The sequence below is a fragment of the Fragaria vesca genome, linkage group LG2 (assembly GCF_000184155.1).
Source record: "Fragaria vesca subsp. vesca linkage group LG2, FraVesHawaii_1.0, whole genome shotgun sequence".
NCBI classification, from domain to species: domain Eukaryota; kingdom Viridiplantae; phylum Streptophyta; class Magnoliopsida; order Rosales; family Rosaceae; genus Fragaria; species Fragaria vesca.
The window spans coordinates 30,794,070-30,808,089 of record NC_020492.1 but is presented as its reverse complement, the minus strand read 5'-3'; the positions used below and the strand labels follow the sequence as shown (position 1 = coordinate 30,808,089).

At 37.6% G+C, this 14,020-nt stretch overlaps 2 protein-coding genes across 2 annotated transcripts; both read left to right on the top strand.

Moving 5' to 3' along the window:
• Positions 1–2,106: 2,106 nt before the first annotated feature.
• Positions 2,107–3,365, top strand: LOC101313869 (gibberellin 3-beta-dioxygenase 4-like). Its single transcript, XM_004293106.1, has 3 exons — positions 2,107–2,483; positions 2,594–2,918; positions 3,046–3,365. Exons 1-3 carry the CDS (start codon positions 2,107–2,109, stop codon positions 3,292–3,294), a joined length of 951 nt encoding a protein of 316 aa, XP_004293154.1. The 3' UTR covers positions 3,295–3,365.
• A 6,790-nt stretch (positions 3,366–10,155) lies between these two features.
• Positions 10,156–13,816, top strand: LOC101310086 (probable phenylalanine--tRNA ligase alpha subunit-like). The gene is made up of 11 exons (XM_004291705.1): positions 10,156–10,370; positions 10,676–10,798; positions 10,891–11,455; positions 11,533–11,617; positions 11,707–11,803; positions 12,265–12,373; positions 12,763–12,834; positions 12,929–12,992; positions 13,159–13,287; positions 13,411–13,465; positions 13,548–13,816. The coding sequence occupies exons 1-11, from the start codon at positions 10,197–10,199 to the stop codon at positions 13,605–13,607; spliced, it is 1,533 nt and encodes a 510-aa protein (XP_004291753.1). The 5' UTR covers positions 10,156–10,196; the 3' UTR covers positions 13,608–13,816.
• The last annotated feature ends 204 nt before the right edge of the window (positions 13,817–14,020 follow it).

Below are 14,020 nucleotides of genomic sequence, written 5' to 3'. Positions count from 1 at the left end.
TTGTTTCCAAGATAACTAGAGAGAAGCCTTGTTTAATAGCGACATCAACCGCATGACAACACACTAGCAATTCAACATGTTTAACTGACTGAAGACCCTTTAAGCGCACTGCACCACCTGCATACATGTTACCAGAAGAGTCTCGTATCACAAAACTAGCTCCTCTTGATCTGGTAGGTTGATTATATGCTCCATCCACATTGATATTCCAAAATTCCAACTGGATATTTCTACTGTTATGGACTGAATTCATGAAGTCTAGATGCTGCTGTTGTGCTCACATCAGTGGCAGCCAATGATTTATGCTTCCAAACCCTTTTATTTCTCTCGTTCCATATATTCCACCGATTAAAGACCAACTCCCCAAAGTCCTCCGCATTTAAATCATCATGTGCACATTGATTTGACCATGCAATAGTATCAAACATGAATAATACCCCATGTATGATTGTATGACATAAACGACTAAAGCTGGACTAACTTGGGGAACTGCTTTTGTACGAACACAATCTCTACATAAATGTAAAGTCGTCTTACCATCCACACCACACAAAACACACACAGACTCCATCACCACTATTTTTGAGCTACCCATAGAAGGGAGAATCTCTAAGCAAGCCCTCGAGACAAGTATCTAAAGTATTTTAGTTTTCCACAATTTCTTGTAAAAATGAACTCCAATATCACGTAAAAGTGGAGAATAGTTATCATGTATATGCTTTGTACGTGTATAACAAAATGAAAAGAAAAAAAAAAAAAGGCATAGCCCAGTACCATTTGGTCTAAAGACACATAGTCTTCTCTTAGTAAGCGGAAAGTTGTGAATTCAACTCACGAAGTTGTATAATTTGAGTAGTTTACCTGATAAAAAAAAAAGGCCATACTTTGCAACAATTTCTTTAAAATATGGACATATAATGAAACATTTAATGAATATTTCCAAATCAAACGTAATTAATATGGGTATATTTGATCAAAAATAAAAGTATCTTGGACATTTGTTTATAGTTCCCGACATGCGGTAGACGCCGCACAGAATAATGGAGGGCCGTTTAGGAAAGACCTGGTCTACCGACTAGAGGGGGAATTTCAGTAAGCCTGGTTTGATTAAGTCATGCATTATTTTCTGCACTACATACGTACATTGATAATTGATAATTGAGATCGAAGTCGTTACAAGCCTGATGCATGAGACTAACATGGGTCATTGACACGGGGGCAATGACGTACACAGAAGACGGATGGAAGGAATTGAATTATGCCAACGTACGATTTGATGGGATAGATTTAGACGTAAAGCATTTGCATGCCATGGGGGATATTTCTGGAGGTTTCGGTCATGCAATTAATGCACCACCCGATCTCTGTTTTCCTAATTTGACTACAGTAAATCAGGAGTGTACCAAATTTTACATGAGGCTGGACTAGAGCAACTCCAACCGCGCGCTTCTCTTTTGATATTCTCAATTTTAAAGAAAGAGTTACTTAAAGAGATGCTCGTAAAAGCAAACAGCCGGCCAAACCCAGCTAGGAGTTGGTCCCAAAAATATGCATACAAGTAACAAAGCTACTCATCAATATTTTCAGAAATCAAAAGCGCAGAAAGGTCCATAACGCAGATGCCCGCGTTTTGTCAATTTTGCATGGACGGTTCACGGTTCAAAGCACTTGTAGACATGCACCACGTTTTGGTGGATATTCTAGCTAGGATATTATATACAGATCGAGGTGGTTTTAGTGAATCTTGATTCTGATAGAAGCAAATAAAGACAGAAAATTGTGCGCATGAAAAGTTAGAGAGTTAGACCACAAGTCACGACTCTGGGTTTTAAACTCGGGGTGTTGAAATGTAAACGATGGGTCGTTTCATATTAATAGCCACTGTAGCTGCATCCTTTCTTTTCTTGGCTTCCAGTAATTTGACGACTTTCATTGATATTGGTCAATCAATTAGTCCCGCGGTGCATTTCCTCTACTGAAACTGCTGCATGGCATGCCATGACCATGGTCGCTATAAAAAGGGAATCACAACACATAGTTTGCATATCCAACCCATTCCCTTCCAGCGTCTCTGCTAGAAACTGTCTTACAAGCTAACCTGTAACAATGGGTTCCATGACACTTCCTAAAGAGATTCCCACCATCAATTTCTCCCTCCAAGACTTGAAGCCTGGCTCAAGCTCCTGGACTTCCACCTGCAAACAAGTCCGCAATGCACTCGAAGAATACGGTTGCTTTGTGGCATTGTACCCACAAGTCTCCCAAGAGCTCATGGACAATATCTTCGGCCAATCCAGGGATCTGTTCGAGGTTCCCCTCGAGAACAAGGTCAAGAACACCAGCGAGGAGCCTTACCGTGGCTATATCGGACCAAACCCCCTCTTGCCGCTCTATGAAGGCATTGCCATTGACAACGTCACATCCCCACAAGAAACTCAGAAGTTCAGGGACCTCATGTGGCCTAATGGAAAGACCCAATTTTGGTACGTACCTAGCTACATGAGTTTTATTAATTTTCATATGCATGTATGTTGGTTTACGTAATTGATGATGATGACCCATCTGTCGTTCATGTTGCTTAATTTGCTTGCAGTGAAATCACAGATCTGTTTGCCAAGTTGCTCGGGGAGTTGGAAAACACTGTGGAAAAGATGATATTCGAAAGCTACGGGATACCTCTGGAGCAATATGAAACGTTGGCGAGTTCCAACAGTCATCTTCTTCGTTTTCTCAAGTACAAGATACCAGAAGAGAGAGACGCGGCCCTTAGGTTTCCGAGCCACACAGACAAGAACTTCACCACCATTATCGTTCAGCATGATGTCGGTGGCCTCGAGGTTCAGACTAAGGATGGTGATTGGATCAGTGTCGAGTCTGCATCTTCTCAGTTCCTCTTCATGGCCTGTGATGAACTTCAGGTACTTAAATATGTTACTTGCTTATATTTAAACTATTTCTTATGTTTTGATTAAGATTTGAAAACTAATTTGAAAAGTCGATCATCATTTGATCATAATAATCTAAGCGATTTGATGATGATAATAGGTATGGAGCAATGACAGAGTGAAAGCTCCCCACCATCGTGTGAAGCACTGCGGGGACAAGACTCGATATTCACTGGGAATGTTTACGTTCAATAATGGAGTATTTGAAGTACCCAAAGAGCTAGTAGACGACAGCCACCCACTCCTCTATAACCAGTTCGACAGCCTTGGCTTCGTAAGGTTTTACACCACACCGGAGGCCAAGAAGGCAGAGTCACCCATCAAAGCCTACTGCGGGGTTAAAAACTAGCATATTCGATCTCCACGGGAATATCTACATACATATAGAATAAATATATATTTGATTGACTCGATCGGCTATAGCTAGGAATTATTATCCATGCTTTGCTTCGTATTTTACTTGGGGTTCATTGGCTATGTACGTATATCATCATCATCTATCAATATATAGCTATTAAGAAATAAATTATGTGACGTACTTCAGAAGTTCAGAGTTATGAGTCTTTGGCCTAATTTAGTTTCAGACGAGAACAACTACTGCATGCGCATGCTACTAAAATAAAACCAGTACGTTGTGATGACACTTGATGAAAAATCTCATTTTTACGTCAGTTTTCAATACATCCTAAACATTAATTCATAAGAAGGATTAGTTGACTCTAAACAGAAATAAAGCTTCACCCTAACAGAAGGCAGCACCTTCCATCAAAAATAACGGAAGGCAGCACCTCCAAGCTTCTGCTGTCAACCAAGGTCGACGCCCCGACATCTCCTCCTTGTCTACCATCATCGTTATGTCGATCGAAGATGTCACCAAATCCTTTGCCGCGTTGATGGATTTGGCAAAGAGCGATACTATATATTGATTTTTAAACTGTCTAGGACGAGAATTGTTGGTGTTTGAATAGAAAATGTGGGGTATTGTTAGAACTTTTTATGATAGAGTCTTACGTTGGATACAAGTCTTCTTTATATTTGGACTTAATTAAAATTCCAATAAATGAATTTATTTTCTTAATTTGAAGTTTTCAGATAAAAGAAATAAAAATTCTAACTGTTTTTATCAATAGTTACATCTATTCAACTTAAACTCTATTTGTAAACAGTCGTATCTTCTTATCTAACTTCTATAAAAGAACAATCAATTCATATAGAAAGCGTACATCAAAACAATGATTCTTCCTGACATCTCTACAATCAAAATTCCTAAGAGAAACACAAGTGAAGTTCGCTAGGGTTCAAGGTATCTGTGCAAAGGCCTTGGATCGATAGTTGTATCTTGCAGGACAAACGTCTACATTCAATCAAGCACTGCACAGGTGCAAGGACGAAATTGTGTCGTAGGACATTGCTTTTGCAAGCCTCTCTCACAAGTTTAATTTGTTCCTCTAAATTTCGTTTATATATTAGCTAGGATTGATATCTTTCTGAATCCTAGATTAGTATACAAATTTGTTTTTCAATTCAGTTATCTATATTTTTTTTTTATCAATTTGCTATAGATTTTGTTGTTATATATTATACTGTATTGATTTTGGTACAGCGACTAGGATTGATCTGTGCTTACAATCCCGCCTAGGTTTAACAAGAACTTCTACAACACTGATTTGTCTGAATAAATTTTATATACCACAATACGAAGCAAATGCCACACATCTTGTGTGGGCAATAGGGGTGTTGCAATCCCATATATGTAGCAATAATTTTCTCTCATTCTTCACTAATCCCTCATTTGTCACACTTACGGGAAAATGCAACACTTCTATTGCCCACACAAGATGTGTGGCCTTTGCTTCATATTGTGGTAGTGGTAGATAAATCGAGTTTCTCTATGGTGAGTGGTTCCTTCATCCTCCTAATCTTGCTTGTAATATCCCGGAATTTTAGATACTAGTTCCTATTTATTTTTATTCGGTTGACTTTTTAGTTGACTTTTTATTCATTGGGTTTCTCATGAAACTTCCTTCACGGAAGTTGTAGAGTATGGCGATACGAGTTCGTAGACACGTGGCACATGTAAAACGGAATTCGTATGAAGAAGTTATGGTCAGCAGAAGTTCATGACTTTATGGGATTTTTGGTTAAATAGAAAAAAATGTGAGGGTTGTTTTTAGAAACCCTATTTTTCAAAAAAACCCCCAACTCTTCTTTCTCCTTCCTCCCGAGCCGCTCCCACACCCTCACTGTCGCCGGCAAGAAACTCAGCCGTCCGACCACCGCCGGTCTCTTTGGGTCCGCTCGGCCATCGCCTCCAAGGCTGCAGTGGTGTAGCACGGCAATTCAGGTCGGAGACCAAGCTCGGGGTCGGAGAAGAACGTCGTCAAGTGGCCGCCGGAGTTGGTGTTTTCCGGTGAACCCGGACATCGAGGGTGCTTGTTTCTTGACGTTTCTTCCTCCTAAATCACGATTCAAGCTTCCTTTCACCTCATCTTGAAGTCTAGAAGTTGGAGGCACTCCTTGGCCGCTCTGTTTTTGAACTTTTCCGGCCGGTTTCCGGCCGATTTGGCTCAAACGTCAGGTATAAAAAGTGTTCCTTTTGCTGTGCTCTATAAGGTTGTTGTTGGGTGTTTGTGCAAAATTTGAAGTTTTGGGGTGGCGCGTGGGGCCCACCTACCGCCGCCTGTGGCGGCGCGTGGCAGCGCGTCCGGCAATTTCCAAACTCTAGGTTTTAGTGGATAGCTAGCTCTTGTTATTGTGAGCTTGATGAGATGTGGAAATTGTAGGTTTGGTGTAAGGTTTGCGTGTTAGAACATTAAGTTTAATCTTAGGCTTGTGTGAGGTTTGAGTTTAGGTTTTGAGGATTAGAGGCAGTTTTATTTAGTTGTTAAATATGACGACCTTGGAAAGTTGTCCTCCTATGGGTTAAGGTTTGTTAAGGGTGAAATTTTCTCATTAGTTTGTTTGGTTACTAAGGTAGTATTTGTGTAATTTTATGTGTTTGGTGAAGGGTGAGTGGCTTGGCTTAGCCCTTTTGTTTGTGGAAGACGCAGCTGGATATATTTAGGTGAGTAACATCTCACCAAGGTTCACTTAGAACTAATTATTTATGAAATTGTGTTGATGGTTATAATAATTATTGTGTGCTAATAATGATTATTATGATGATGAATGATAACGATAATTATTGTGTTGATGATAATGATTATTATGATGATGATGGTGATGTTGATAAGGTATATGATGATAGAATGATGATGAATTACGATGATGATTTTTATTGATGATTATGATGTTTTTAAATTAAAAATTTTATTTTTGGTTGTTTTAAAATATGTGAGCTTAATCGCCAACGGCTCATAGATAAGATAAAACAAGTTTTCCTATCATATGATTATTTTTAAGGTTCATCAAATTATAATATTTTTTGTTATTGATAGGTTATTCTTGTGGGAATAACTATGTCTTGTGCATATAAATATATCTAAGTTGAAGGATATAATTTTATGATGTGCTATTGGGTTGTTGATGTTAATTTTATTATTCTGTGATTTTTGGTTTAGATAGTCAAACCGGGTTCCAAGCCTTTAATCGGGTAATTGGTTACGGTTATGATGATTCTACCCTTATGTGAAATGTTGTGTAAATAGTCAAACCGGGTTCCAAGCCTTTAATCAGGTGATTGGTTACGGTTATGATGCTAGTATTATTTTGTGATTTGATATTGGACAGTCAAACTGAGTTCCAAGCCTTTGGCCGGGTGATTGGTTACGGTTAGGAATAGAGCTCTAATCCGTCTGTCAGTGTAGGTCATGGGAGATACCTTATGGTATCTGGGACCCATGGGTACACAAATTGTTGTTGTTGGTCATGAGAGGTATTTATTAATATCTGGGACTCGTGGGTACATGTTATTTGTAAAAGTGTTGAAAATGTGGTTTTAACTCTATTCTTAATTGTTGTTGTAACTCGTTTGAATATCTCCTGAACTATGCTTAATGCATGAGATTCTTTAATTCTTAATTGTGTGATTTTTTTTAGTGGAATTCCTGAACTATCATTATTTGCAAGATTCTCTTATGATTGATTGTTTAGTGAATTGTTATGTTTTCTCAATTTCTCTCTTTGAATTTAATTGTTGAGGCAATTCCTGAACTAAGTGCTAAGCAGGAATTTCCGGTTTCATTTTGGGTGATGTTAGGTTGAGATATTTTTGGGAGTTACTCATACGGGCTATTTAGTTTACCGGGTTTGTTGTTTTACAACCCGGTGCACCAAGGTTTGAGGCGGAGGCGTAGTGCAGGATTTTAGTTTCTGTGAATTTTATTTTATTTCTTTTTATGGCAGTTTGTTTTTAAGCTCATGTGAGCGACTTTATTATTACTAGACTTTTGAAGTTGATGTAATTATAGAGATGTAATGTTTAACTCGGTTGTTGAGTTTATTTACATTTACATTCCAGTATTTGTTTAGTTTGGAAGTTGTTGAGCAGGTTTGGGATATTAAGATTTTTAAGTTATATCATGCCCAAATTTTTGAAAATTTATCATTCGAAAATTGGGGTGTGACATTGCTGGCTTATATATAGGCTTCTCAACAGAGGACATCGCCGCAAGTTTTCAGTCATAATTTGGAATATCGATTGCATGTATTGGGAGTGGAAAAATTGCCAAACCAACTGGGCTGGAGCTTTCTGGGGTCGGAAGGGAAGATCAACTATAATTCTGAACAAAAGATACACCAATGGTTACAACCTTGCTATAGAATTTACTTCTAGGTGGTCCACTTTTGTGAAAACAATATCGAATCCCAATACATAGGAGAAACACTTTGCAAAAAAACAAAAGCCTTACTGCAAATATGTGGAACGATGCTTTGGTATCCTCCAATCTCAATGGACAATATTGCATCACGGTGGTAAGCTGTTTAAACTAGAAGATTTTTCGAGCCATCATGATAAGTTATATCCTTCTTAATAACATGATTGAGCAAGATAAATTTGTCGAGGAAGAATTTGTGGAGCCAGAGAATAACAACACTCTACTAATTAAATAACAAGTTATGGGGACTCACAGGTTCATCATATGAATCCTATGGCTGAACATGAAAATAAAGGGAAAGTGAAATTCATTCACTCTAAATTGAAATTCACACTCCTAACTTTTTCTTTTTTTTTAGTTACAAGCGAGGCCTAAACAAAAAAACAAGAAAACTAAGTACTAGAGCATGAGACTCTCCTAGCTCTTTTTACAGCAGCAAGATCATCAAGAAATGATTGAGCAGCATGGGTTGGAGGATTGCAAAATTCATGAAACACACTATTTTTAGCCAATGCATCTACAATCATGTTGAATTCCTTGAAAATATGATTGATCTGAGTATCTCCCAAAGCAAACATGAAATTCTTACAACCTTTAAGGAGAGAGCCAAGAAGGTGCATCTCAAGATTAGCACACTGAAAGAGTTGGACAAGAACAGCAGAGTCAGACTCAATGCTCAAGTTGTCAATTTGCAGCTGAGAAGCTAATTTAAGGTCATAGGACAGACCCTATGCCTCATCATCAAGAATTTCCCCAATTCCAAGATTTATTTAAAAACCAGAAATCCAACTACCTTTGTGATCCCTTATGACTCCACCAAGTCCAATCTTTCCAGAGGAAGTGCTTCTTGAGCCATCAATGTTTAGCTTGAAACAATTCTCACTTGGCATTTTAAATGAGAAAATTTTATAGTTGTAAACAGACTCAGTATTTTTTTTTAACATTTACAGTATTCCATTTCTCAATGTAATTCCAGATAACCTTCTTGGGAAATAAAGGCATAGAAAAATCAGGATCAAACACACTCATACTCCTCCATTTCCAGATAAACCAACATATATATGAACACAAATAAGTTGCACTATTTCATATTTTCCTGAATCACACTATGACAATATGACAATGGACTTGAGCATCAATCCAATTATCCCAATTTAGAGTGAAGGAGTTGAGAATAGAACCTGGACTTAAAAATTCATTCCAAATAGCAGAAGAACGAGGGCAATCCCTGAATAAGTGAAGAAGGGTTTCATCAGCATTATTGCAGATAAGGCAAGACTTATCAGCTGTGAAGTTTCTTCTGACTCTTTGAAATTTGTCAAGAGCTTCTTATGCAGCAAAGACCAACAAAAAGTTTTCAGTTTAGGAGGGATCTTGAACTTCCAAAGGGCTTTCCACAAAGGAGAAGTGGCATTAGATAAATTAAAATTCAAGTTGTAAGCAGACTTAACTGAACAATTTCCATTAGAAGTAGAGCCCCATATGAGTGTGTTGTCACCACCACCATCAAAACCAGTAGGCATATTAATAACTTGGCTGATAATATCATCAGGAAGCAAGGCAGAAAACATATTTATATTCCATCCATATTCATCCCAAAATTCATAGATAGTGGCATTTATATTAACAGCAACTTCAGGAAGAGCCAAATCCAAAAGAGGGAATGACGATAACCAAGCATCAATTCATAACCTGATAGTTTTACCATCACCAATGTGCCATTTAAGACCTTTTTCAATAGGGAGGCACCATGAACAACATCTCTCCACGAGCTGGAACAATCAAAAGGCATAATATACCTATCATCAACAACATTAGCATTTTTCATATATTTATGAGAATAAATTGAGGCCCAAATTAAGACCATCATCCTGCTGAAATATCCTCCAACTCAATTTAACCAGCATTGTCTGATTCATGGTAAAAGTCTTTTTGATTCCCAAACCATCAAGAGATTTATGTTGACAAATAGTATCTCAATTTACTAATTAAGTGAACCTTTTATGGTAAAGGTCTTTTTGATTCTCAAACCACCAAGAGATTTATGTTGACAAATAATATCCTAATTTACTAAGTGAACCTTCTTTTTGTCAACAATATCACCCTAAATAAAGTCTTTTTTTAGCTTATCAAGCTTATCACATAACTCAACAGGGAGCTGAGCAGTTTGCATTTGGAATAGTGGAGTCAAGCTTATCACTCATACTTTTCATTTTTAGTCCTGAGAACAAAATTTAAGTTACAAAAAATAAAAAGCGGAAGTGTAGATTTTAATTTAAAAAGTGTGGATTTCACTTCTTAAAATAAAAACAAAATTAAATTTACAGAAGCCCATACCCGGCCCGTGACGGGGCTCAGTTTAGTAGGAACCCTGAACCCTGGTAATCACATTCCGTTGGCCACAGATAGAGGAGGGACCAAAGCAGCGGAGGCGATGGCGGATTCAGACCACAGAAGAGCGATTGCGGAGGACGCAGTTCTCCGGCACCTCCAGAACCACCACGAAATCGCCGACTCTCTACTCTTCGCCGCCCAAGCCAAACTCAACCCCGACGACATCGCCAATGCTATCAAGAGTCTCACTGGTCACCGATACGTTGATTCTCAGGTAACTTCAATCTCGCTAATGCTTCTAATTTGAATGATTGAATTTGCGACTGAGATTTCAACTTGTTCATCTTCATGTTCGTTTTGTTTTCTTGTGTGGTGTTATATTGCTATTGATTCATAAACTTGTTAGAAGTAGGCACATAGAGAATGCATCAAGAAATGTAATGTGGCTATAGATTAATTGAACTTGGGATTCCCTCGTCGGGTTAAATGTTGGTGTTTATTTTACTGAAGTGAATTAGCTGATTCCAGATTGCGTAATGGCCTGTGTTGATTTCTTGTTGCTACTTGTTGAATTTGCAGGAGATTACGAAGGAGACTTGGTTGCTCACCGAGGAGGGAAAGACATATGCGGTTCATGGATCACCGGAAATGCAGCTCTTCCTGTCCATACCACAAGAAGGTATCACAAAAGATGAATTGCAGGTAATGCTTATTTCTGTTCTTCTGTGTAGTGTATTTTCTGTGTAGTGAATCATGTACTGGTATTTGAAGGTGTGTTATGTTTTTTTATGCAGAAAAAGTTTGATGCATCAAGTTTCAAGATAGCTTGCGCCCAGGCTGCAAAGAATAGATGGGTGGACTTTGGAAAGCAACTAGTGACCAGAAAGATCCAACACGTGGACAATGACAAGGTCCAGACTTTGCTTCTACGGATACAGGACGGTAAGGATAATGTGTCAACTATAGACATCAGCCAAGATGACATCAGGGCTCTCACCAAAAGAAAGCTCATTTCTCTACAAGTGAAGAAGGGATTCTCAGTGACAAGAGGTCCCAATTATGCTCCTCAGAGAAAGAAGGTTGCTACAGATTTGACTCGAGATATGCTACAGAGCGGTGATTGGAAGAATCTGGAGTTCAAAGAATTTAATTTGAACGCTAAAGGTGCGCCTACTGAAGGTGGTTGTCTTCATCCTCTGCTGAAGGTACGTAAGCAACTGAAGGACATTTTCCTACAAATGGGATTTGCAGAGATGCCCACTAATAACTATGTCGAGAGCAGCTTCTGGAACTTTGATGCTCTTTTCCAGCCGCAACAACATCCTGCTCGTGATTCACATGATACATTCTTCCTGAAAGGTACTTTTAACTATTTTGTTTCTCATGATTGCTACCGTATCTAGCTTCCAACTGATTATTATCTGGTACTTTTATAGTTCCTTTAACTACCAAGGAACTTCCTGAAGATTATGTTGAGAGGGTGAAGCGTATACACGAGTCTGGTGGTCATCAGTCCAGGGGGTATGACACTGAAATCGCGCTTATGTCTTAACCCCACAGGATATTGTTATTTCTCTTATCTTTTTTTTCTATTCCTTTTTATTTTGCAGTTATGGATATGATTGGAAAAGAGAGGAAGCTGATAAGAATCTTCTGCGAACTCACACGACTGCTGTTTCCTCTAGGATGCTTTACTCGCTAGCACAGGTCTATTTTTTCACTGTTTATCCTCTTCATATTTATATACTGTATGTATCCATTTGATTGCTGCATGTTTGCATCGTACTAATCTGTGAAACCGCCTATTCTTTCCTTCTTCTGACCTTGTGCCATAACCTTTTTATTCATGTAATGCTGCCTTGGTTTAAATACTTTTCTGGTGTGGGAACTCAAGAATATTCTTATTTTGTCTGCCATTTCAAACATTTTAAAGATGGAGTTTTGTCATCTATGTTAGTTAGTTTGTTAAGTAATTATGCCTAATCAGTATATGCATTATGCCTTATCATTATATGCTCAACCACTAAGGTTTAGTAGACATTTCTATATTTGCCAATACTGGTTCTGTATGTTGTTTGTTACTTCTTTATGTGAAATTGTTTATGCCTGCACTGCCACTTATCTCATTCCTCACAAAGTCACTTGCTCCAATTTGTATTCTTTATTAGGATTGTGCACAGAAACCTTTCGCTCCCAAGAAGTACTTTTCTATAGATCGTGTTTTCAGAAATGAAGCAGTAGATCGAACACATCTTGCAGAGTTCCACCAAATAGAAGGTATTAATGGTTTGTCTGATAATGGAGTTAGATAGTTGGGGACATTCACTAGGTCAATAACTCTCTTCATCTCTGGCTCTACTATAAATCAAATCCGAAATAAATTAAAATTAAAGTGCACAGTTGTGATTTGGTCCTGAATGATCTAGTTAGCGAAACCTGGTGTAGCCCATTTTCTGCTGCAAAGCCTATCTGGCTCCGAGTTAGTTGCTTTATAAAGATGTTAGTTACTTGATTGGGTAGGATCTTCAGTTCAAACATCACTTGGTCCTTAACTCCGTAAAGGGTGAAAGGATATGCTATAGAGCAATGCTGCACTGCTATTGCTGGCTTATAGATCTGATTTTTTTCAACCAGTCACCTGTCTTAATTCTTGTTTCTGGATTTAGGTTTGATATGTGATCGAGGCCTTACTCTGGGTGACTTAATAGGAGTCCTCGAAGACTTCTTCTCACGGCTGGGTAATACACTGGCTGGCATTGTGCTGTTTTCTTGGTCTTTTATGTATTATTTAATAATGGACCTCTTCATTTCTAATTCTTATTTATATTTCAGGCATGTCTGATCTGAAATTCAAGCCAGCCTATAATCCTTATACTGAGCCTAGCATGGAGATTTTGGTGAGATATTCATAGAAATTCACTATTTTTTATTTATTTTATTATTATTATTATTATTATTATTATTATTATTATTATTATTATTATTATTATTATTATTATTATTTTTATAAAGTTGAAATGCTCTTGCATGTTGAGTATTTGATAAGTTTTCATGCATTCTTACAGTTATCATAAAGGCTTTGGCAAGTACGTAGAAATTGGAAATTCTGGCATGTTCAGGCCTGAAATGTTGCTTCCTATGGGACTCCCAGAAGATGTCAGTGTTATTGCTTGGGGCCTCTCCCTGGAAAGGTAAGAGTAACTTATTAGTCACTGCTATTCATAACTGCTGTTTTATTTATAAGCTGAGGAGGAGCCCTAACTCCCCAACTATGCTTGGTAAATGTAATGATACTTTTATGGAATTTGAACCAGACCGACCATGATACTCTATGGCATTGACAACATTCGAGATCTTTTTGGGCACAAGGTAACACTCTACATTGAACATTAACATTTGTTATTGACTTGTAATGCATCTTAATTGGATTTTATCTGGTTTTAAATTGCAGGTCGATCTAGGTCTCATGAAGAAAAACCCAATATGTCGGATTGGATTAGAATGCGATTAAGAAGTGCTCGATAAGTAGCTATAGCACACAGGAATTTCCGTTACCATTTGAATTTGTGTTATCCATTTAACCTGATCAAGTTAATTGAGAAAGAAAAGAGCTAGATAGGGTTTGTGGTTAGGTATTGTACAATTGAATGAAGTGATACTATATCCGTTAGGATTTCTCTTTTGAAAAGTATTGTGTTAATATACGATTCTTGTGATCCCCATTGGAATTAATTATGCTTGTGACTAAAATATGGACGATCACGGAAATATCGGTGGTTTGAAAAAGAAAAATAACAATTAAGATAAAAAATATACTAAATTAGAGAAAATATTGAATATCGACAGAAATTTTATTAAAATTTTATATAAAATTGTATATTCGATTAAAAATATACTAAATATAAAATATAAAAAAGATATGAA

What these genes read in the sequence shown, in the direction of transcription:
- LOC101313869 (XM_004293106.1), top strand. Translation starts at nt 2,107, where the DNA reads ATGGGTTCCATGACACTTCCTAAAGAGATTCCCACCATCAATTTCTCC. An exon ending in AATGGAAAGACCCAATTTTG is followed by an intron (nt 2,484 to 2,593) that starts GTACGTACCTAG and finishes ATTTGCTTGCAG; the next exon opens with TGAAATCACAGATCTGTTTG. An exon ending in TGGCCTGTGATGAACTTCAG is followed by an intron (nt 2,919 to 3,045) that starts GTACTTAAATAT and finishes TGATGATAATAG; the next exon opens with GTATGGAGCAATGACAGAGT.
- LOC101310086 (XM_004291705.1), top strand. Translation starts at nt 10,197, where the DNA reads ATGGCGGATTCAGACCACAGAAGAGCGATTGCGGAGGACGCAGTTCTC. An exon ending in ACCGATACGTTGATTCTCAG is followed by an intron (nt 10,371 to 10,675) that starts GTAACTTCAATC and finishes TTGAATTTGCAG; the next exon opens with GAGATTACGAAGGAGACTTG. An exon ending in GAGATCTTTTTGGGCACAAG is followed by an intron (nt 13,466 to 13,547) that starts GTAACACTCTAC and finishes TTTAAATTGCAG; the next exon opens with GTCGATCTAGGTCTCATGAA.